This window comes from Plasmodium gallinaceum (genome assembly GCF_900005855.1).
Source record: "Plasmodium gallinaceum strain 8A genome assembly, contig: PGAL8A_v1_76, whole genome shotgun sequence".
Taxonomy (NCBI): Eukaryota; Apicomplexa; class Aconoidasida; order Haemosporida; family Plasmodiidae; genus Plasmodium; species Plasmodium gallinaceum.
The window spans coordinates 313,470-340,195 of record NW_021628238.1 but is presented as its reverse complement, the minus strand read 5'-3'; the positions used below and the strand labels follow the sequence as shown (position 1 = coordinate 340,195).

The 26,726-nt window shown below is 17.4% G+C and overlaps 4 protein-coding genes across 5 annotated transcripts; 3 read left to right on the top strand and 1 right to left on the bottom strand.

The window, feature by feature from the left end:
- Positions 1 to 1,705: 1,705 nt before the first annotated feature.
- PGAL8A_00199600 (conserved Plasmodium protein, unknown function) lies at positions 1,706 to 5,225 on the top strand (the record flags this gene model as incomplete). Its single annotated transcript, XM_028670686.1, has 2 exons — positions 1,706 to 4,873; positions 4,989 to 5,225. 2 exons carry the CDS (start codon positions 1,706 to 1,708, stop codon positions 5,223 to 5,225), a joined length of 3,405 nt encoding a protein of 1,134 aa, XP_028527414.1.
- A 395-nt stretch (positions 5,226 to 5,620) lies between these two features.
- SPP lies at positions 5,621 to 12,967 on the bottom strand (the record flags this gene model as incomplete). 2 transcript variants are annotated; one of them, XM_028670684.1, is made up of 6 exons in its annotated part: positions 5,621 to 6,841; positions 7,067 to 9,308; positions 9,387 to 9,776; positions 9,977 to 10,278; positions 12,709 to 12,756; positions 12,860 to 12,967. In XM_028670684.1, the coding sequence occupies 6 exons, from the start codon at positions 12,965 to 12,967 to the stop codon at positions 5,621 to 5,623; spliced, it is 4,311 nt and encodes a 1,436-aa protein (XP_028527412.1). The 2 variants fall into 2 exon arrangements, with proteins under 2 accessions (XP_028527412.1, XP_028527413.1); XM_028670685.1 differs by lacking the exons at positions 5,621 to 6,841; positions 7,067 to 9,308; positions 9,387 to 9,776; positions 9,977 to 10,278 and adding exons at positions 10,755 to 11,107; positions 11,292 to 11,556; positions 11,708 to 12,049; positions 12,126 to 12,356.
- A 2,463-nt stretch (positions 12,968 to 15,430) lies between these two features.
- On the top strand, positions 15,431 to 18,388 carry PGAL8A_00199300 (conserved Plasmodium protein, unknown function; the record flags this gene model as incomplete). Its single annotated transcript, XM_028670683.1, has 1 exon — positions 15,431 to 18,388. One exon carries the CDS (start codon positions 15,431 to 15,433, stop codon positions 18,386 to 18,388), a length of 2,958 nt encoding a protein of 985 aa, XP_028527411.1.
- Positions 18,389 to 20,188: 1,800 nt separating this feature from the next.
- Positions 20,189 to 26,671, top strand: PGAL8A_00199200 (conserved Plasmodium protein, unknown function; the record flags this gene model as incomplete). The annotated part of the gene is made up of 5 exons (XM_028670682.1): positions 20,189 to 25,741; positions 25,887 to 26,027; positions 26,200 to 26,274; positions 26,382 to 26,443; positions 26,533 to 26,671. The coding sequence occupies 5 exons, from the start codon at positions 20,189 to 20,191 to the stop codon at positions 26,669 to 26,671; spliced, it is 5,970 nt and encodes a 1,989-aa protein (XP_028527410.1).
- Positions 26,672 to 26,726: the final 55 nt, after the last annotated feature.

Genomic DNA, 26,726 nt, shown 5'->3' with positions numbered 1-26,726 from the left:
TAAAAAAAAAATTTTTTTTTTTTTTTTTTTTTTTTTTTTTTTTTATTTGTGTGTAATATAAAATTATGAAATAAAATAAAATAAAATAAAATAAAATTGTGAAAATTGTTATTTTAATACTTTAATAATATACATTATATGTGTAAATATAATTAAAGATAAAAAAATATAAAAATATATTAATAAATATGTTTTTGAAAAATATAATAAAATTATAATAAGAATATGTAAAAATATTTTAAATAATATTGCATTAACTATATAGCTTCAAATGTACTTGTCATATAGAATAAAAAAAAAAGAAAATTTATTTTAACAATTGAAATATAAATCAAATAGGACAAAATATAAAATAAAATATTAAAACTTCAAAAATTATAGAATAGTTGCAGATATTAAAATTGAAAATATTTTTCTTTTGGTTTTAACCAATGGAACTTATAATAAATCTACAAAGTAAATCATTAATATATAAAACTATATTTATATTTTAAATAAGTAATATCATCATTTGTATGTAAGAATAATCGTATTAATTATTTTATTTGTTGCTCTTTTTGTATGTGTAATATTGTTCCACATATACAAAAGAAAAATTAATTAGAAGATAAGAAAATATATAAAAAAATAAATGGAAAAAAAAATATTAAAAAAAAAAAATATATATATATATATTCCTATTTTTAGTTGTCCTAAGTAAACATTTTTTTTTTTTTTAAATTTATTACATTCTCCTATATATATTTTGATTATATTATTTGAAAATTTTGTCTTTTTAAATAAAAATATTATCTGACATTATGTGATTTTTTTTTTTTTTTTTTTAAAATTTAATCAAATAAAATATTCTTGTTTTAAGTTATTAAAAATATATTTGTTCCTTTGATAGCAAAACATATAAAATTTACTAAATCCTCATGTATTTTATTTTTTATTTTTTTTTTTTTTATTATGTAAATGGAATTAAAAATTTTATCTAAAATAAAAATCTAAGATTATTATATAATTAACTTTCAATTAAATTCTGCTTTAATATTTCTTTTGCGAAAATAAGAACAAATTTTATTATTTAAACAAAATAATATGAATACAATATTATTATTTTTTAAAATAAAAGAATAAAAAAAAAAATAATAAAGATTAATTAATGAAAATTGTCTAAAATATTTTAGGAATACGAAAAAACTAGAAAATTTTATAATTCTTTTTTTCATTTTTTTTGAATTTTTAAGTATAATATAAAGAATAAAATATAAATGAATAAAATTAAAAAAATATGAATATAATTATTTTATCTGATTTTATTTTGTTCTATTCTATTCTAATGTATTTTTCTTTTTTTTTTTTTTTTTTATTTCTTTCAAGAAATAAATATTGAATAAAAAGTTTCCTCATGTTTTACACATTTTAGTATTTTTTTATTGTATTAATTTATTTTTTTTTTTTTTTTAATTTAAAAAATTTATATTTGATTACAACAGAAAAATAGTTTTTTTACATTTAGTTTAACTTAGAGAATAAATATATATGAACTAATAAAGATAAAAATACATAAGAATAAAAAAAAAAAAAAATAAAAAAGTACATAAAAATATGAAAAATAATATTAAGACTTACAGAAAAAGAAAAATTTTAAAATAGTAAAAAAGAAAAACTTTTTTTTTCTTTTTTTTTTTAATAAATTCATAAATCATAAATATACAAAATGAGTAATTCAGAAGAAATTGATAAGGAAAATGAAGATTTTAAAAAAGCATATAATAGGATAATAATAAAAAATAGGATATTAAATGAAAAGGATAACAATCATATAAATAATATATTTGAGATAAGTAAAATTAATGATTATAACTTAATAATGTATTATGAATACATATTAAAGTTATCTTTTTTTAGCAGTAATGTAAATGTTTTACATATGCATAGATTAGTGAAATCTGAATATGAAAAAGAATTTGAAGAAGTAGCAAAATGCTTGAAGAGTAATATATTAATTAGCTTACGAGATACTAATGAAATAGACACAAATGGAAATATAATTGAATACTTTTTAAAAAATTATGATCAAATAAAAAATTTTGAATACACAATTGGAAATGCAGATTATCCATTAGGATTTGAAAAAAACACTAATGGAATATTTCAAGTTTTCTTATTTAAAGTTGTTCCCAATAAAACTCTTTTATTAAATAAAAATAATTTTCATTTTATGACAAAAGAAGAAATACCTCATAACTATGATTCAATTGCTATAGAGAAAAGTTTATATTATGAAATTAATAATTCACAAGATAAAAAAAGAATAAATATAAATAATTACAGTAATACTACATGTATAAATAATAATGGATATTACAGCTATATTTATAAAGTAAAAAATTCTGAGCAAATATTACCTTTATATTTAATTGAATTTGAATTCAAATGTTTGCGTATTGATGTCAGTATCCCATCATGTGAATACTGTTATACTGCTAGAGCGATTTTTTATTGTTATAATGATAAAGCTCATTTGTGTGATACTTGTGATATGAAGTATCATGAGAAAAATAAAATTTTAAAAAATCATAAAAGAATTCATATATCTGAATCTCCATATCAATTTGGCAAATGTCCCTATCATCCTCATGAATTAGTAGAAAATGTTTGTATGAAATGTTTTTATAGTCTTTGTTCAAATTGTTTATTAATAGGAAATCATTCTAGTAACAATTATCGTAATCATCCAATAACAAACATAAAAGATGCTTTTATTTTGTCAAATAGAAAAAGATCATTAAGTGAAATAAATTTAGAAAATAGAAAAAGTAGAATATTAAATTTATTAAAAAAAAAACATAAATTGTTATCTGAAATTTATTCAAATTATACCTCTTTACAAAAAAGGATTGACACTTTATATAAATATATTATAAATGAATTAAAAACAGTAAAAAAAAAAAAGGTGGATTTTTTAATGGCATTAAAAAGATCCATTTTATCTGAATTATTAATTATTGAATGGACAGAAGCTTTTTTTTTTCATACAAAGTTATCTTTGAATTTATCAGATTTCATTTTATATCAGAAAAAACATGAACTTCTTACACATTTTTTAACATCAAAAACAAAAGAAATAAATTTAGTTAAATATACTCCTCAATGGATATTTCAAAAAGTTTTTATTAATTCTGACTTATATATATATGAGGACAATTTTTATAAATTAAACTTAAGTAATAATAAAAATATAGATTTAATAATAAAAGATAAAAAGGATAAAGAAAATAACTTTAAAATTAATGAAAATAAATTAGAATCTATATATAATTTCACTAATATATTTAACAATAAAGATAAACATTTAGGAATACATGAAGACATAAAATTAAGTAGCTTATTAAATGATCAGGAAAAAGGAGATGAAAATGTGAAATATTCTAAATTAATCATTAAGAATGATAAAAATAATGATTCTTTAACAGAAAAATATATTTGCGATATAGATGAAGATGATATAATAAAAGATATTCATGAAGATAAAATTATTGATGATGATAAATTATTTAATAAATATGGAATAGAAAAACAAAATATTGATGAAATTATAAAAATCAAAAACAATTACTCTTGTATTGATGAGATAACTAATGATAAATTAGCTAATTGTAATTTTCTCTTTAGAATTTTCAAAAATGAAAAGTTATTAGAAAAATCAATTTTAAAAAATTCTTATGTTTATAATGAATTATGGAAAAATTTGTTAAATTATAAATATATAAATATCATACACATTTTAAAGGCAAAATATAGTTATAATACATTAGAATTAGTTTCCTCATTTTTAAATATATCAAATTATCACAATAGCTTAGAAGATTTTGTTAAACATATAATTAAACATGAAATATATACATTATTACAAAAAAATATTGATTATCATACTAAAATGAAAGTTACTCAATTAATGGACAATGTAACCACTTTGTTATGTATTCAAAATTTTAAATTATCATTTATAATTGATAAACATATACAAATGTGTTTTTCAGAGATAGAAAAAAATGAAAAACAACTTTTAATAGATATTGAAAATGTAAAAAATGATAGTACCGAATTATATAAAACATTTTTAGGTCAAAAAGAAAAATGTAAATTAAATATAAAAAAAGAAAATAATGAAAATTTAAAAGTGAAAGCAAATAATTTTATTGAGGAATTAGAAAATGAATTAAATAATGAACAAAAAATGAATGAAAATAAAGAAAAAGAGATTGATAATATAGAAAGTGGAAATAAAATTTTATCAAAAAAATGCAATATATATGAAGGGGAGGATATATTAGCAGATGATAAATGGTCAAGAGATAAACTTCAAAAAAAAAATAATGAAAATATATATGAAAAAGAAAAAGATGAATTGGTAATATTAAAAAAAATAAAAGAATATATGTATGTTTATATAGAAAAGCTAATAAATGATTTAACGAATATAGCTCATAAAGACTTAAATGGAAGTATACGATTTATATTTTACTTAATACATGACGAAATTGACGGAATAAATAAAAACACAATAAATGAAAAAAAGTTTAGTATACACACTTTAACTTTGTGCTTAGATTTATTTATTAATTCAATTTTATATCCATATATATTTTATGTCCATGAACAAAATGTAAATAAATCTTTAATTAAAAGTACTTTATACAAAAAGGTCCTAATAATATTTGGTCAAACATTGAGAGAAATTTCCATTTTCATCTTTCAAATATATAATTTAGGTATGTATGACAATAACATAAAAGTTTTTATAAACAATATTAAAAATAATAAATTATTGAAGAATAAAATAACTAATGAAAATATGTTTTTTCTAGATGTTTCTCAAAAGGTAAAAAAAAAAAAAAAAAAAATTTAATCAACATATTTTTTATTTATTCAAATTTTTTTTTGTTATTTTGTATTTTTACTTAAATTTTTTTTTTTTTTGTTTTTTTCTTTTGTAGCTCTTTAATTGGATTATTAAAAACTTAGAAGCACCTCGTTATTATTCTCCATTAAAATGGAATCTCAATGAAGACATAGAAAAAAGCTATCAAAAAATAGCAAGAGAAGTTATAAATATAGATAAATCATCGGCAGAGTTTTGTATTAATGAAAATGTAGATTATAATATATTATTTAGTACAAAAAACTTTAAAGATATTTTGACACTGTGTTATTCCATAGTAGAATATATTTAATAAGTATTTAAACATAATAAAATCATTAACATGAAAAATTTCATTGCAACAACAACAAAAAAAAAAAAAAAAAAAAAAAAAAAAAGATAAAAAAAAATACAATAAAAAATAATAAATAAAAGGAAAAATATGTGAATATATAAAATAAAAAATATATATATTTTTAAAAAAATATAAAATAAAATTAACAAAGGTTTAAAAAAAAAAAAAAAAATATCTAAAAATAATAATACATAGAATTAATTTTAAAGCAAGATATTTAAAAATATAAAAATAAATTTTATCATTTTTTTTTTTTTAATTATTCTTTTTTGAAAGTTAAAAATTATTTTATATATAAACAAATTTTGGTTAAGATTTTACTATTTCTATATATTTGAGTAAACAATGAATTATTAAAGATTATTTATATTTTTATAATTATTTTTCCATATATCTTCTGGAGCTGAAATACCATAAGAAATATGATAATTATTAGTTTGGTTAAATAAAACAAATAAAACCAAGAGAATATCTACTTTTTCAATTTTATTTAATATTAAGTTATCTTTCAATATATATTTGTTTTTATATTTTAAAGGAAAGTGTGTTAATTGCATCCCACTTATTTTATCAATAAAATATTTTAAATCTTTATTTTTTTTATTTAAATAAGACAATTTTGCATTTTCAATTAAATAATCGGAGTAATTGTAATAGTTTTTTGTAAAATCTTCAAAACAAAATAATACTTCTTTTTTTATTAGTTCTAGATCTTTTGGATTAGTTTGAACTATTAATGTAAAAAATCCCGTGAAATATTTTTCATAATTTAAAAATTCAAAAGATGAATCATATGTTAGTTCCTTTTTTTCTCTCAAGTAATGAAAAAGTTTGCTATTTAATACATACTGAATAATATATGATACTATACTAAAAAATAATGGATTTGTATATAGTTTTTTTTTTTTTTTTATTAAATCTTTGAGATTTTCTTCTTTATATTCGTTTGAATTTATATGACTTTTTATTTTTTCTAATTCTCTATCAAAAATATTTTCTTTATTTTCTGATTTATTTGATCGTAGTACTAGCTCTTTTAAAAAATATAATAGATAAAAAGATATATGAATACCATTACTTAAAAATCCATAGCTATTTGCACTTTTTCCTGCTAATAAAAATACACCATGTTCTTCTTTTTCATTTAAATAAACATAAGTTATTTCCTTTGATTTTTTATCAAAATTTTTAATAGGGCATAATAAATTATACTCATTTAATAGCTCATTTTCTTTATCTCTATGATTTGATAATATATTTTTATTCATTATATAATCTTTTATTTTGATATTTTTCGATGAATTTACTTCTTTATGGTCATTATCATTTATGTTATCATTTTTTTTCTCTCTTTTTTTTTTTATTGTCCCCAGAAAATGTAAAATATAATAATGTATAAAATCAGAAATGTTTCCAACAATAGTTATTTCAAATAATGATAAATCACTAAATAAGTTCAATAATTCTTTTTGAACAACTTCTAAACTTATATTTTCTACAGTATCTAAATCAAAATTCTGATAACCAATATAACCATCAGATAAATAGGAAATTGTTTGGCCTATCAAAAAAGACTACAAAAAAAAAAAAAAAAAAAAAAAAAAAAAATAATAAGACAAAAATTAAAAATAAGAAAGTAAACAAATATATATAGTAATGTTAAATTAAAATAAAAATATGGTAAGTTTATATAAAAAAAGAAATACATATATATATATAAATATATATAAATAATAGCTATTTATACAATAATATAACAGTATATATATATATTATTTTGTTGTATATTTTATTATTACTTGAAGATTATTTTTATATTCAAAAAAATCCTTTTTTAGTTTATCAATAACTCTCTGTAAAGAAGAATTTTCTATTTTTGTTTGTAATAAAATATTATTTATTATGGAAAAAGCTGAATTAATATTTTCATTTTTATTATAAGTATATATGTCAATGAAAAAATATTCGTCATTTACATCAATATAAATATTGATATTTTTATTACTACAATGTACTTCTACATTTTCTCTACAAACATTTTCTATTTCACCACCTTCAAATAAACATATAATAGAAAATAATAAAACAAAAACATTTTGCTTTTTCTTTTGCAAAATTTTATTATAAGGGATTATTAATCTTAAATATATATTTTTTTTATCTATCTTGGTTTTATATAAATTCACTTTTATACCATTTGTTAATTCATAATTTTCTACATCTTTTTGATTTTTTTTTGATAATATATGACTTTTTAAACTTGGAAAATCTATTTTATCATTTAAAATTTTGTCATTAATACTTGGTAATGTATTATTATTTAATTCATTTTTTAATTCTCCTAAATCTTCATTATACTTATTATCTTGATTATTTTCTATTTTCATAAATTCATTAACATTTTTTTCTTTTTCTCTTTTGTCTATTTCATTGTTATTTTTGTCTTCAACATTGATATCATAGAAATTTTTAAATAAGTTAAAATTAGGGGTAGTACTTAAACTGTATGGATTGTATATAGGAACATTATCTTTTTTTATTTGATTAATCTTCTTTATAATGTAATGAAATATATCTATATTACTATTTGAGTTTGGTTCTATATATTTTGCAAGATGTATATTTTGAGTAATGTTTTCAAATATATATTCAGAAGACAATAGTTTTTTTTGAATATTTATTGAAAAATTTGGTACTACTTCTTTTGAGTAAATATTGTCAAAAAATAATTTTTTAATTTTATTTTTATTAAATTCATTGATATTGTTATGAGGAACATGAACAACAACACAATGGGGCTTAAAATTTGTATTTTTGTTGAATATATTAAACAAATATTGAAAATAATATTTAGCAAATGTGTTTATTTCTTCTATTTTTAGTTGATCAAAAATTTCTTTTTTCAATTTTTTTTCTCTTTTTTCATTCATATATACATGATTACAAGAGTTATAATCTATTATTTTCTGAATCTCGTCAGTATAAGTTTCATTTATTTTTGTATCTAAAATATATTCATCATCACATTTTTCTGGGTGTGTTAATTTCATATTTTTTGATATATGTTGTTTATTTTCTTCTTCTTCGTCATAATCAATTTCATTCAGTTTATAATTTAGTATCTCATCTCTACTAAAACCATATAATAGTAAGCTTTTTATAAAACTATAAAACACATTTATAGTTTTTTCAAATGACTTTGTTGTTGTTTTTATTTCTATAGTTCTTATTGTTGCTCCTTCATTTATATTTGTATATTCATTAATATCTATGCTATTAAATAGATCATTTCTATGTATATTAAAACGAAAAGACAAACAATAAAAAATTATTTCTTTTATTACAGATATTTTAAAATCTTCAAAAGTTCTTATACTTTTAATTTCTTCTTTCAATAAAATATTTATATTAACATTACTTAAAGAATATTTAATAATTTCAAAATCTGTAATAATATTTTTTAATTCGGTTTTATTTAATAGTTTTTCTTCTTCTATATTCACGGCATATTTATTCTTTAAATAAGATCTAAATTTTAATTCACTCATAATTTCATTTTCATTTTTTTTTATCTCTTTCAGCTTTTCAACGTCAATAATATTATCATCTATGTATCTGTTATCAACAAAGTCATCATCCGTAAAATATTCGCTTATATTAGAATTATGTTCATTTATAATATTATCATTACAGGTATTAACAGAGGTATTATTTGCCTCATGAAAATCCTTCTTCATATAATTTTTTTCAATGTTATTATTAAAATTATGTACAACCGCTGGAAAGTTCTTATTTTTTGATCTTAGAGTGTTATTATTTAATATATTTAAATATTTTATATCTTCAAAAGATAAAATTTTATTTTTTATACTTTCAAATTTTTTTTTTATTAATTTTTGTGTAATATCAACATTTACATCTCCATATACATATAAATTTACATTTTCTGATCTGAAAAATAAATCAAAATATTCTTTTAAATCCTTTTCTTCATATCTTTTTAATAATTCTAATTTCCCTATTGGTAACCTATGACTAAGTCTATAAAGAATAATAAAATATAAGTAAAAATAAAATGTTTTTAATCATGTTATAATATTAGTTTATATTTATACATACCTATTTTCTTTATGTAATGTTTTAATAATATCTGAATTCATTTTATACTCTACAGTATTAATTATACTATATTCAGAAAAAATAGCCTTTTTTTCTTTTTTTATCCTTTCTTTATTAAACTGGGTTTCTCCTTTTAAAACTTCTACCATAGTATCAATACATTGAGATAAAATAGAGTGCTTATAGTTAAATTCATCGACACTATAAATATCATAATTTTCAATTTCTTCTTCTCTTATGTTTTTTATAAAATTATCATGATTAAAATTGGCAAAGGAATTTTCCTTATAAATATCATTATTTAGACTTACGCTTATATAAAAAACAATATGATGAAAATCAGTATAGGCATTTGTTCTAATATTTTTATCAATAATATTTTTTCTATTTCTATAAAAAAAATTAAAATTATATAAATATAATAGTAATTATAATACGAAATATTATACATATATATATATATATATATATATATATGAAACAATAATATTAAGATAAATTACTTAATGAATAATAATCTAAGAAAAATATGTTATTTTTTTTTAAATAAGTATAAAATGAATATTTTTTTTTTGTTTTTTTCAAATTACTGTGATCCCATATATGAAACATGTTCACATAAATGACTGATTCCTTGTTGATTTTTCTTTTCGTTCACACTTCCTGTGTTTACTTCCATATATACATGAAGTTCTTCATAATTATAATCAATAGGATTAATGCATTTCTTATATTCATCAGATATTTTATGTGAAGGCAATATTACATGATTTTCATTATTTAGGATAAATTTCTTTTTATTTACATTTTTCCTTTTTTTGTATATTATACTATTTAAGCTGTTCGATAATTTAAATTTTATTAGATCTTCATCTTCATGTAATTCATTCATCTATAAAATTTGTTAAAAGACAAAAATATTTCATTTAAACAGGAAATATTGGATTTTTATTTTTTCTTTTAATAGGATAATTTTATTTTGTAGAAGCATATACATATATACTTGTGATATATATAATTTTTTTGGTATATTTAAAAAAATTTTCAATATTTTCTATATAAATATAGATGAAAAAAGAAAAAAAAAAAAAACAAAATAAAAATATCATTATATAAAAAAAAAAAAAAAAAAAAAAATTAAGCTTGAAAAAAAGCATAATAAATATATATAAATCTTTATTTTATCTTATATTTTCTTTTTAATATATATAATCTATAATTTTCTTGTAAATTTGTTGTCATCATTTGTTTATACACATAATTTATCTATAATAATATTGCTATTATATAAAATTTTATTAATTTACATCCATTATTAAACTAGAACTATTTTTAGTTTCATTCATTATTTATTTGTGAATACTTTTATTAAAGTGTTAACTCAATATTAAAATTATTATTAAAATTATCTTCTATTTTTATATTCTTTTCATATAAATTTTTCATATATATTCCATATTGCTTAGAAAAATAGGTAATAATTATATTTGCCCCAGCCCTTAAATAACTTTTAAATAATTCTGTTAGAATTTCATTTTCATAATTTATATTTTCATTCAAATATTTCACATAATTTTTAATCATCATATATTCTCCAGAAACGTTGTAAACAGCTATTGGAACATTTACATTATCTCTTATTCTATTTCTTATTTTTTCAATTATATCTAAATAAAACATAGATGGTTTTACCATTATTATATCAGCACCCTCCTTAATATCTGAAAAAAAAGGAAGAAAAAAGTATATTTATAAATATATATGCATAACTAAATAATACTCTCTTATATAAATTATGAAGTATATACACACATTTATATAGAATATCATGGAAAAATTAACTCTAAATTAGAATTAAATAAATAAATAAATAAATAAATATATATATACATATATATATATTACGTTTTTCTACATTATTAAGATCTATATAACTATTGAAATCGTGTTGATATGACTGCTTATTTTTAACAAAATTTTTTGATATATTAGAATTTAATATAGATCTAAATGGCTTATAGAGACATGAGGAATATTTGCAAGTATATGATAAAATTAAAATATGTCTAAAATCATAAAAGTCTAAATTTTTTCTAATTTTCTCAATTCTATTATCCATTGAATCACTTGGACAAACAACATCAGCGCCACTCTTAGCTAAACATAAAGACTATGAGAACAAAAAAAATTATATATATATATATAAAGGAAATATATATACATCTATATAATCACATAATTTGAAAAACTACATAATACAAACAATTGGTAAATATCATTAAAAAAAAAGGGGAAAAAATTCATTTAATTAATTATATTACTTGTTTTACAAGGGTATGAACACTAATATCATTTATAATTTCTCTTTTTTTTTCATCATATATTCCATCATGACCATAAATATTATATGGGTCTAGAGCAACATCAACATAAATTACTATATCATCTAAATATTTTTCTTTTATTTTACTTATTGTTTTACAAAAGTAACTATTTTCGTTGTAACATTCTTCACAATATACTGATTTTTTTTCCTCATTTACAACTGGGAAAAACATAAAATGATGAATATTTAGTTTTAGACATTCTTCTATTTCTTTAATTATTCCTTCATAGTTATAGGTATAGATTCCATCTAACTTTGTTTTCTTTTTTTCTACTTCCTAATGAAATAAAAAATATAATATACATATAGATATATATATATGTATATATAATATCATTAACTATTTTAAATACCTCTTCATGAATAAACAAAGGATAAATGAAATTAGATGTTTTTATATTAGTATTATTGTATAGAGACAGTAAATACTTATTTCTTTTTATTCTTCTTTCTCTTCTATTTGTTTCTATATATATATTATTATTTACATCTTTAGAGAAATTTTTTAAGTTATAATGATTATCAATATTTTTATTGTAAAAATCTTCAGTGGATTTTTCCCCTTCATTTATATTATGTGAATTCTAATTTTTTGTTTAAATATCAATAAAATATTTCATTTAAAACGAAAGAAATTCAAAATACACTTAAATATATATCATAAATTAACAGAATTGCATAAAAAGGATTTCATTTTATTGTAAATTATTACATTTTTTTATTCATTAAAAAAAATTGACAATAAAATAAGATAATTATTTAAATAAAATGGAGAAACATACACTTATTTATAAATATATATATATAAATATATTTTAAAATATATGTATATAAAATAAAAATATATTTTTTATTTTTTGTTATTATATATTTATTTTTTTTAATTTGAGATTTTCAGAATTCCATTTATTTTTTATTTTTTTTTTTTATCAGTACGTTATTATTCAGGGGCTTACTCCATCTTCTGGAAGTTGGTTTAATGGACTATAAATATACAAAAAAAAAAAAAAAAAAAAAAAAAAAATTGAGTTAATTATATGATTTCCTTCTAATTTTATATATTTATTTATTATTTTTAATATATTACATTTGCAGATTTTGGTGAATATAGAATATATGCATTTTTCCTAATGTTACGATTAAGACAGTAAACTAAATTATGTACACAAATGAAAATTAAAACTAAGCTATTCATTAATATCATTTCCATATATCATATATGCAATAAAAACATTATTAGGACTAAAATGTTTATTAATTAATTTTTTTCTTTTATTAGTTATCTGAAAATAAATAATTTGAATAAAGATATTGAAAGTTATTTCAATCAAAAAATACTACTAATTTTTTACGTTTTTTTTAACATCTTTTCACCTATTTATTTATTTACATATATGTATTACTATTTAATATTTTAGTATATTTAGAAAAAAGCATATAAATGTTACAATTATGACAACACAGTTCTTTTAATTTAAATGAAAATTATATTTTGCTTTATTACTTAACAATGTTGTTTAGTTTTTTTTTCCAATTAAATTAGATATTTAATTTTATTTCTTAAATAATTTAAAATATGTTATTTCTTTCATTTCTTAAATGTTATTTTTTCTTCGCATACTTTTGGAACTTTTTTTTAGCTAAACATATACTTAAGATTTTGATAATTTCAAATTTTAAGAGAATTTTTTTCAAAAAAATATATAATAAAAAAAAGAAATAATAATTAATAATATTCAAAAATAAAAATCAACAAATGCCATACAAGATAGAAACAATTAAAAAATAAATATATTTAAAAAAAAAGAAAAAAAAATTAACATAATACATTAAAAGAAAAAATTATTTTAATATAAAATAAAATTACATTAATGAGAAAAAGAAATGCATATCCAATATTAAACGTTCATTTATGTATATATATATATAATTCCAAAAAAAAATAAAAAGGATTTGTGAAGTTATTTTTTCATTATTTTAAAACATTTTGAATAAAGATAAAAAAAAAAATTATTTTATAAAAGTATAGGATTATTTTTATTATTATCATAAGCTTAAAGAAAAAAGAACATTTTTATCATTTGTAGATTATGTATTCTTAATAAGATATTTTAGCAAATTTTAAAAATAATATAAATAATATTTATCAATAAACACGATTTTTTTGCCCTATATATTTTTTTTATAAAATGCAAGCGTATATATAAAATATCCCTTAATAAAGCCATAAAGAATAATAGAATTATTAAATTATTGTTTCACTACAGGATTTATTGTGACAATAATATTTATAACAATATTTTTAATTTGAAGAACAATGTTGTGGAAAAAAGAAATATGCAACTGTATTTTCTAACGTAGTACATGAAATATTTATATGCTAACCATCTTAGCTTTACCAAAAAAAAAAAAAAAAAAAAAAAAAAAAAAAAAAAAAATAAAAATTTAAAAAAAATAAAAATTAAAGAGAAATTATGAACAATGCAGACATTATTTTATATTTTTTTTTTTTAATGCTTTTTACATTTATTTTTTAGAAAATTTTTAATATTTATGTACTTTTTTTTGTTCCCGTTTTTAAGATATATTAAAAATACATATTTATATTCTTTTATTACATGAAAGATAAGTGTCTTAAAGAAAAAAAATGTGAAATGGTGCATATGTTTTTTAGAAAATTTTATAAAAATAATTATGCAAAGAAGATACATAAAAGTTTCAAAAGAGAGAATCATATTTTTTTTTATAATATATATACATTATATTTTATAAAAAAATAATAAAGAATAGATTTTAAAATTTTAAATAAAACATATTTTTGAATTTATTATTTTTTTTTTTCTTTTACTTATATAAAATATTCTTCTGGCATATTTGTTTTTTTAATATTTTTTGTTTTGTTTTTTCATTCCGCACACATTTTTTTTTAAGAATAATATAACAATAAATGCTAATAATATGAATGGAAATAATAGCATTATTACATTACAAAAGAGATACATTTTTTATATTATTTCCTAATTTCTGAAAAAAAAACTTTTGATATTAAAAATTTCGAAGGATGCTTTATACTTTTAATATAGCAAATGACATATAAAAATACAAGATCAGTAATTGTAAAGAATAATATATCTATATTAACACATGAATAAAATGAAAAAAAAAAAAAAAAATTAATAGAATATAAATTTTTAACCTTATTAGTTTGATATATAGAGAAATAATTAAATAATAAATGCGTATTTCTTTTTAATGCGTTATTTTACATTTAATATTTCATATGCACCTAAAAAAATATTTAATGAAATAAAAAATTAGAATAAGAATATATTTGTTATATTTGTTCTAGAAATTTATTTTTTATCTTTTTTATATAAATATTTTTAAAATTGAAAAATTTTTTTTTAATTGGCATTACTTAGGATTTTTTTAACTTCATTTGTTATATGTTTTTTTTTTTTTTTGTTTTCACATTATATATATAAGCATACAATTTTTTTTTATTTTATTTTATTTTATTTTTTTAAAAGTTTTGAATATACTGAATTAATTTTTAAAATATCTAATTTTTAAATATTTATCTTCATGTATTGAACTGAGTGAGAAATACAAAAATTTGCATTATTAAAGCTTTTAAATCGAATACTTGTATGAAAATATGGAAGTGTTAAAGAAACCAGAAGCATTAAAAACAAGAATTAAAAGAAGTAGGAGTATAATTGAAAGAGAAGAAACAAATTTAGAAAATAATTATAATAATCATAATAATCAAATTATTATTTATGGAAATTCATTTAAAAATAATGTATTGAGTTATGCATGGAATGCATATTTTGATAAGAATAAAATAAAAAAAAATATTATGGTTTGTTGTGATTTAAGCAAAATTTGTGATGAAATATTAAGAGGTGTAGAAAATAATAGTTTGACACTAAAAACGTTTTCATTTTTACTTATTGGAGTATGCAATATATATAAAAAAAAAGTTTATTTTGTAAGTCAAGATTATGATTTTTTAAAAAGGAAAATAATTTCCCTTTACAAAAATAAAGATGAAAATGTAAGCGAATTCATAAGTAATAAGGATTCTAAAAGAAAGAAAGGCAGCAAAGATGATGATGAACAAAATAAGAATAAAAAAAGATTAAATAGAACTTCTCTTAATATAAAAAGGGGATCTATAGGCATGAATGAATTATTACCTTCAGTAATTAATGATTTTGCTAAAAGAAAATCACGTTTTTCTTTAAACGCAGATGAAATAAGCATAAGTGGAACTCAGCAAAATACTTATAATGATTTTTTTAATGAAAATGAAATGAATAATCAAATGCTTATGGATATATCAGGGTTAAATTACCTTAGTTTTAATGATCATGATATGGAAAAACCATTGGATGGATCTTATATTTCAAGAAATAGTATTCCTATGAATAATTTTGAAAGGTTTAATTTAAATAGACAACTATCTGAATCTTTTAATCCTATGGATAATTTGAATGCACAGAATTCTTTATTGAATAATATGATACCAAAAAATATGTTTTCTAATCTAGAAAATTCTTTTAATGAAAAGAGCATGAGTGAATATAACAATAATTTAGAATTAAATTCCCTTCATAAAAGTGATATGTTATCACCTATTAACATTTATAATAATTTAGAAAACAATTATTCTAATGATAATGCGAATGTAACTAATAATAATTATATAAATGAATACGCAAATATGAATAATTTGAATTCTCCAGATTATAAAAATGATAAAGAATACCCATTCAATATTATGAGCAATCAGGAAAATTCAAATGGGTACGAAAATATAATTAATAATAATCAAAATATGAATGTCAATTTTAATGGTACGAATACACCAAAAGATTTTCATAATTTTCATCATATTCCCATTAATAATTTCATAGGAGGTATTAATAATATGAATAATACAATAAATAATAGAAATGATCTTTATAATTTAAATCCATTTATAAGCATGAATTCATTGAATAATTTAGAGACTAGAAACAATTTTCATTTTTCACATGGAATTAATAATTATGGTGACGTAGATGCATCAAGTAATATTGCAGGTAGTATTTTTAGCCCTCAAAAAAAAAAGAATATCTCAAAAAAAAATGGTTATTCAAATTTTTTAAATTTTGAAACTTATCAAAATTTTGATTATTTTGATCAAAAAGATGATTATGCTTTTATTAAGAAACTAAATTCATTACTTGGCTTAGATGAAAGTGAGGATGACAAAAAAAATAAAAACAATACAGATAATAATGAAAATGACAAAAATAATGATGAAAATGATATGAATAAATTAATAATCCAAGACGAAGAAAATTCTAAAAATTTTTTGAATTCTATAAACAATAATAATGATAAAAATAATCAAATATTATTAAATGAATATGATAATAAAAATGAACAGATAGTTTTGAGAGGTAATGAAAATCAAATAATGAAAAAAAGAAAATTAGAAAAACATATAATTGACAAAAATTATATTTTAAAAGACTCAATAATAAAAGGAATGATGAAAGATGAAAGAGTAGATTATAAATACTTTTTAATTGATACTATAAATAATGAAATAAATGAAAAAATTCAGAAGGAATTTCCAGAGTTTCAATATTTTTCTATACAAACAACTGATAAAATAAAACCAGTATATAAATTAGAAATAAATTTCGGATATGAATCTTTGGATTATAATAAAAAAAAAACATTATTTGAAAATCACTTAAGTTATCTATTACACAATAAATTAGTATTATACGAAAATAAAAATGTATTGGAACACTTTAATATAAAGAAATGTTTAGATAATATTGATGAGCATATGGTTCATAATGAGAACGATACCTTATCTAATAACTTTTTATCATTTCAGGAAAATGATGGAACAATGAAAAGTGACATGAATTTTGAGGAAGTAAGAGAAGAATTTAATGATATACAATTTGAAACACAGAATATGAATGCAAATGATTATAAGAATAGATTTAGTATAGATCCTTTGCTATCCCAAAATGAACAAATAGATTTAAATTTGAATGATTTGAATTTTAAGGATGATGTAGATTCTAAAATAAATTTAGAAAGTCAAATGTCAAAAAGTTTAGTAATAAATAGAGAGAGTAGTATAGATAAAAGTGACGATTTAAACAATCTAAATTTTGTTAATGAAAAAATAAATTCTGAATTTAATTCATCTCCATTAGACTTATCACTTTCTTCAAATTATGATTTTTCTAACATTTTTAATAAAGAGAATGGCAGTTCTATAAGTTCTATAATAGACGATAATAATTTAGAAATCAACGTAAACTTAAACCAAGATTTTGATTTAATAACAAAAGAGTTATTAGAGGTTTATAAAAATTTATCTAAAAAAATTAATTATGTCTTTTTTGATGTAATTACAAAAAATAGAAAGTCGAAAAGTGAAATTTCTACTTTATTTTATATTACTTTGCATTTAGCTAATCTGGGATACATTAATATTATGCAAAAACCTATACTTTCTGAGCATTTAGAAAATTATGAAGAAAATTTATCTAGACCTATATTAATACAATTTATTGATAAAAAAAAAGATAATTAATTTATATTTTATTTTTTTTTTAACATTTTTAATATTTCATGTTTTTTTTCAATATTTTTACTTTTTTTTTTTGAATATGTAAAAAATATAAATAATATATATGTCTTTTATATCAACAAGTTTGCACATACTTATTAATATATTATTTTTTCTTAAAAACCAGAAAAAAGTTCTAATCTTTTTTCTTATTTTGGCAAATTTTGAATAACATAAAGTTATGAATTTTATTTAGTTTTATTTTATTTAATTTTATTTATTTATTTTTTTCTTTTTTTTTCCTATTTTATGTTTCTTAAAAATGTAACAATTTTTTTTAATTTATCTTAAAAACATATTTGGCCTTTTTCTGTAAAATGAAAACTATTTTATAAACTTTTAAACATTATTAAATATAAAATTTTTAAAACTTTAATACTTTTAAAAATACGAAAATTTTATATATAAAGTATCAACTATTTTTAATTTATATTTTGTATTTAAAAATAAAAAGAAAGATAAAACATATATGTATACTAAAAATAGCCTCAATTAAAAAACAAAATAAATAATCCAAATATATTACAAAAATTATTTGAAAAATTAAAGTTGTCTAAAAATTTTTTAAATATTATTTTTTTATAATTTTTATTCAAAAAATTTAAGAAAATATTTAGTAAAAACAAATATGCATTCTATAGATTAATTAATTTTTTAAATTCAATTGTATTTTTTATTTATTCTACATATCATACAAGGATTTAATAATTTAAAAAAAAATTATTTTCAATCTTTTAAGGTTGATAAAATTTTTTTTTTTTGAATTCATATAATAACGCATTTTTAATTAAATAAAAGTTAATATTTTAAGGCAATTGCAAATATTTTTATTAAAGTGAAATATTTAATTATAAAAAATTTTTTGTAATAATTTATAAATACTTTAAGTTTAAATAATTTGGAAATTTTTTTTTACTATTTAATTATAAGTTTAAATATTTAACACTTATATAATATTTTTTTGTATTCTCTATTTTTTTTAAATTTTATCAAAATAAAAATATTTTTTAATCTTTTGTATTCTTTCAATTATGATGTTAATAATATATATAATTTAGATAAGGTATTAGTATTAATTATTTTGAAAAAGTTATGAGAAAAATATTTATATTTGAGAATAATTAGTTTGTGTAAAATGTATACATTTTACCAAATAATATTTTGTAACTTGCAAAATAATTTAAATATTTTCTATTATAAATATTTATATATATATATATATATTTTATTATTATTATATACAAAAAATTGTTAGAGTATTATTTTTTCTTTTATTTTAAAGAAAAAAAAAAAATTATTATTAAGAGTCTAACAAATGCAAAAATTATTTCAAATAATAGCATTGTTGATAATGTATTTTTTTTTTAAAAAAATTAGAATAATATAATTAAATTACACATAGTTTCATGTTTTATGTATTTTTAAAAAATTATATAAAAAATCTTTGTATTTGTAAAGGAGAAACACATAAGAGGGGAATAAAAAAAAAAAAAAAAAAAAAAAAAAAAAAAAAAAAAAAAAAAAAAAAAAATAAAAAAAAAAAAAAAATAATTATACTAAATATTTGTATGATTATATGAAATATTTAAAAAAGAAAAAATTAAACTGTTAAACAATTTTTAATTTAAATAAATGTTTAAACGTAATAATTATTAATAATATAAGAAGAAAATAGAATAAATACTAATAAGGTAATTAAGAATTCTTTAATGAATATATTAATACGTAAAAATATGAAATTGTGTAAAATAAGAAATAAGAAAAATGAGTGATGATGATTTTTTTTATAATAAAGATAAATGTTCTTTACATTATATAAATAGTAGAACAAGTACAAAAATTGATGATATTTTAAAAAGAAGAAGAGCTAAACAAATTAAAGAAGCTAATGAATTTAAAAGTGATACTTTTTTAAGTCTTGATGATAGTTTGAGCAAAATAGAAAATGAAGAAAAAAAGGATAATAATAATAATGATATATTTATTGATAATAAAAGTGATATATATTCAAATAAACATAGTATTTATAAAGATAAACACGAAGCAAGTAATGATTTAAATGTTTATGATAAAAATAGTTACCCAGTTAATGTTAATTATGTAGATAGTCGTTATGTTACTAATAACATAAATAACTATTCAAATAATAACTGTTCTGATATTAATAATAAAAATAATATATATGATAATCATTCACATAATAAATATAATACTGTAAAAGATACAAGTGAAAATGTTGTAGATAATATATCATATAATAAATTTAAAAACGAATTAACAAGTTCCAAAAACACAGAACTTCAAAATAAATATAAAACATCGTTATATAAAAAATCATTTGAAAATATACATAAATATAACAATAATATAGTAAATGATTATATTGAAAATGAAATTGAAGAAAAAAAAAAAACAGAAAATATTATTTTTGATAATGAGTTAAAAATTTTTAAAACTCCTAGTACGGAATCCATATTAAATAAAATAAAAAGTAATGATAATAGCAAAGATGAAATTTTTACAAATTTAAACAAAATAGATATAAATGAAATTGATATGAACAAAACACCATCTAAAAGTTTTTCAAAAAGTTATTTTGAATATTTAAAATTTGAAACAGCAGGGAAGATGCATATGAGCGAATTAGAAACTCCTTTAAATTTAAAAGAAGAAGATATTACAAACACTCCATTCATAACTTACTATTTAGCTGGTGAAGCTAAAAATAAATATGCAAATGATACTGAGAATGCAGAAAATAAATTAAAAGACAATTCTCATGAAAAAGAAGAAATTAATAACAATAAAGAAGCAAAAAATTATTATATTAACTATTATTTAAAGGATTCAAATATGTATGATAATGAAACTTCAAAACAAAAAAAATTAAAAAAAAGAGACAATACAGAAATAGAGGAAACTTTTAAAGATAATGAGAAGAGTACTAACGATAATGATATTGCATCCATCACAAGTAATAACAAATGTAGTGAAAATAATATTTATAATAAACTTTTTAATTCAAAAAAATACAATTTTATAAAAACAGAAGAAGAGTATAAAAATATGCTTGAAGAAAAAAATAAAAAAAATGATAATATAAAGCAAAGTGACAGTAATAAAAGATTCTTTAATAATGATGTCAGTTTTACAGATAAAAATTTTATTAATGGTCAATTTAACATAATGAACACAAAAACATTTAAAATGAATTTCTTTAAGGAATTAAAATATAATAATGAAAGTAATGCGAGTATGTCAAATTATAAAAACGAAATAAAATCTTTCTCATTTGAGAATCCATATAATATAGAAGAAGAACAATATAAAGATAATTCGAATTCAAGTAATGTAGCAAATATTAATTCTAATGAAGAAAAATATGATAAGGTTATTGAAAATTATAGAAGTAAATTATATTCAATTACTGAAAATTCTCAAAAAAATGATGAAAATATTAAAAATACAATTTTAGTTAGTTCAAATATTGAAAAAGAGATAAAAGAGAATACTACTACTAATAATAAAACTAATATTACATTATGCAAAAATTTAGATTCAGAATTAAATACAAAAAGCAGTACAATACCTAATAATTTAAAAAAATATAAAATAAGTAAAGAAAACAGTTTTGTGGATAATTTTAATGAAGAAAATTATGATAACATTGATAATAAAAAAATATTAAATAACAGCGATAATGTAAATAGTAATCATAATTGTGACTATAAAAGTTATAATAATGAGAATAATATAAATAACAAAAAATATGAAGATGATGAAAATGTTGTAACAACTAATAAGAAATATGCAAATATGAATAATAAATATTTTTACGAAGATAATAACAGTAGTAATATTAATGAAATTAATTATAATATATACAACAATTCAAAAAATTATAAAGAAAAGGTATATTCAAATAATTATAAAAACTACGAGAACATTTTAAACAAAAGTGAGAATAATGATTTAATTAAATTGGAAACACAAAATAATATAAAAATTAATATAAGTGAAATAAATGAAAATAGTTATCATAATGATTGTGAAAAGGAAAATATTTTAAATAAAAAAGAGGAAGATTCCTATAAAATAAAGTCAAATAAGACGATTGATAAAAAAAACACAAATGAAATAAATAATATATATAAGAATTGTTCTAATAAGAATATAACAAGTGAGTATGTAAAGTATAATAATATAATAAAAAATTTCAATAGCGATTTATATCATGATTTAAATTTAAAAAAAAAAGATTCATATAAATATGAAGCAAGTAGTAAAAATAATATAAGTGAGAATAATAACATAGATATAAATTACGTTAATCAAAATAATAAGAACGTATATGATGAGAATAATTCAGTTTATTACAATATTTCACTAAATAATAAAAATTCACCTGAATTAGGAAATATAAACAAAACTATATGTGAAATAAAAACGAATGATTATAATAATTCTTCAATAGATGAAAAAAGAATTTTTCGTACAACAAATAAAAATATAACAAATAAATTAAGTGAAACTGCCGATTTTGGTTATAAAGAAGATAATGATATAGGTGAATCAAAAAGTGCTGATATGATTAAAGCGAATAATATTAATTTAGATATAGATAAAAATAATGCATCTAATTTAAAGAAAAGTTGTTTTGATTATTTAAAAAATAACTTTAATAATATTAATATGAATATGAATGATATTAAAAGTATTATTTTTGATTCTCAATATCCAAACGAACAAAATACTGGAACATCAATTGATAATTTTTCTAAAGTTAATAATGAAGATTTCAGTAAATTTATACGAGACCAGATAAAAAACAGTATAAATAGTGTTGTAGAAAAAATATTAAATGATAAACAAAATGATATTTTAAAAAAAATAAATATAAGTATATCAAACAATGAAATGAATATAAGTGATAAAAACGAAATGGAGTATAATCAAAATAATAATATAAATGATATTGATATAAAAAATTGTAATAATTATTATAAAAATGAGAAGAAAAGTATAAATGAAAATAAAATAAATTCAGAAGAAGAAATAAAATCAGAAGTAATTTTTTCTCAGAAAAATATGGGTTCCAAGTATGAATATCGACAAGAAAATGATTTAATTAATATTATTAAAGAAAATATAATTAAGAATATTAATAATACAGAAAATTTTGATAATATTAATTTATCACAAAATGTAAATAAAAAAAAAAATTATGTATCTATAATAAATAAAAGAACTGATATAGATGAATTTAATGAAGAAGATTTTCTAGAAATAGGAAAACTAAATGACAATTTAAAAATGAGTAAAGTTAATAAGATTATTGAAATTAATGAAAATGATTTAAAAAAAAAGAAAATTAAATGTAAAAATGTATTATATAGTTGTATAGATGTAATATATTATTTATTAAATGAAAATAATAAAAAAAATAATAAAATGAATAATCTATTAAGTGAAATTAATAATATTAACGAATATGAAAAAAAAATAGAAAACTTAACTAAAGAAAATGAAAAATTAAAAGTAGAAATAGAGCAGAAAAATGAAAATTTAAAAAAAAAAGAAATTAAAGAAAGAGCGAATTTAAGTAAAAAAATAACAGAACAAACAAAAAAAATCACAAGTTATGAAAAAGACATAAATATATATAAAAATAAAATTACCAACTTAAATAACAAAATAATAAATAAAGAAAACGAAATTGAAAAATTAAAAAAACAATACCAAGTTGTATTAGAAGAAATAGATAACTGCAAAAATGATGCTAATAAAGTTATTAAAAAAGTTTTAAATAAAAAATATATGAATTTAATAGATAAGCAATGCTTTGACATTTCTAAATATTATGAAATACAAATAAATTCATTAAACAAAGAAATTAGAAATTTAAAAGATATAATAAAAAACGAAGAAAAAGAAAAGATTATATCCAATAGAAAATTAAATGTATTAACACAATTAAATAAGAATGAAAAGGAAATTAAAAATGAAACTTCGTTAAATAGTAAAAAAGAAATAGAAGCAGAAAATGAAAAAAAAAAAAAAAAAAAGGAAATTGCTGTTGATGATAAATTGTTAAATGAAGAAAAAAAATTAAAAAAAAATAAAATTGAAAAAAACGTAAATAACAGTTGCATAGAAAAAAATAAAGGGTTAAAAGTAAATGAAATTTTAAATGATTCTAATTATAAAATAAAATATGAAAATTTAGTTAATGAGATGAATGAAATTAAAAGAGATTTTGAAAACCAAAAAAAATTATATAGTAAGAAAATTGAACAACTAGAACAAAATCAAGAAATTCAGAATATAAAGAATCAGTTAGATACATCAGAAAAAATAGTTCAAGTTTATCAAAATATATTTAAAGAAAAAGTGGATAATATAAAAAGTGATTATGCATATAACCAATATTGTAACAAAAATAAGGATGATGTAGAAAATAACTATTCATGTTTAAATTATAATGAGAACAAAAATTACCCAAAAAATTCTAATAATGTAAATTTAAGTTATACTTCAAATAAGAATAATTTTGATGATTTTAATAAATTCAACCGTCTTTTTTTTCAAAAGGAAATAGAGAAAATAAATAACATTTCTTCGAATCATGATTTAACGACAACAAATAGAGATGTGACAAAGAATGAAAATTATTTAGTAAATGATAATAATTTATTCAATATTATTAATAGTGTAAATAATAATATAATAAACGGTGTTGATGAAGTATCACAACATCGTTATCTAAATGATTTTGTAAAATTGTATATAGAAAATTTTAATATGACTGATACATATAATAATTATAAAAATGATTTTGATCTTTTTCAAAAAAAATCAGAACAAGTTCTTAATAATTCTAAGAGTAATTTTATAAATAATGAAGATAATCATTATTTATATAAAAACTTAATGAACTATGAAAAAGTAGAATTGATTAAAATATTCATAAACATATGTAATGATTTAAAAACTGATAATATATTTGTCATAATTCAATTTGTAAAATTTTTATCTTTTATTGTATATGAACAATTTCCTTTATTTACTTCTTTTTATTATAATGTGGCTTCATTAGTTTCACTGAAATCAGTAAAATTTAATGAATGCATAGATGTAATAAAAAAGTGGAAAACATATTATATAAATGGGAAAAAATATTACATTTTCAGAAAAAATGTTTTATTAATATTTCAATCTGATTTAAAAGATGTTAAAAAAAATCAAATAGATGAGAAATGTTTAGATATTATGAAAAATCTTTATGAAAAAAATTCTGAAATATCCAAATACTCCAATGTAAATTATCTGAATATAAAATATTATTTTTACGAATATATGCACCTAATAAATATGAATTTTAAAATATCAAGATTTAAATAAGAAATAATAATAAAATAATAAAAAATTTCATCATATTAATTGTTTTTTTCTTTTTTCTCAGGACTCTTATGAGAAAGCTGAGTATATTATTAATAAACATTCAAAAGAAATTATTAGTAAAATAATTAAAACATATATGAGCATTTATAATATAGATAAAATAAACAATATTATATCACATATGAATTCTATGAATTCTAAGGTAACTCCTATTTTTATTAATTCTTATATATTTTTTAGTATTTAATATATCCTTCTTTAAAGTGATTATAATAATTTGTAAAATAAATATTTCTACGCTCTATTTATTGATTTAGGATTTATTAACTTTTTTTTTTTTTTTTTTTTTTTTTTTTTTTTTTTTTTTTCTTTAGCTTAAAACACAGTCTTATTTTATTAGATCTATAACAACTTGTTTAAATTTAAGTAAAACAGATAATTTTCAAGAGGTTAGAATATTACATAAATATATTTTTATTTTTAATAATCTCTCTCTTTTTTTTTTTATTTTATTATTATCTATTGAAATTTACATTTATGCATAATTTTTTAATAGATTGAAAATAAAATAAAGGAATTAGTATCAACAAAAGGAATAAATGAAAAAATAAAGAATAAGTAAATATCTCCTTTATAACAAAAAAAAAAATATATATATATATATACATATAAATTATTATTTTTTTTTTTTTTTATTATTATTATAGAATAAATATAGAAGAATTAGATGAATATTTAGCTGCTTATACAATTATGTGTACATTAAAAAAATACTTAAATATTTCTCATACTAAAGATCTTTTACCTTCTATATCAAAAATCATTCAAAAAAATAGATCTTTATAAAAAGTAAATATAAATTATTTATATTTTCTTTTTTTTTTTTTTTTTTTTTGTTTTA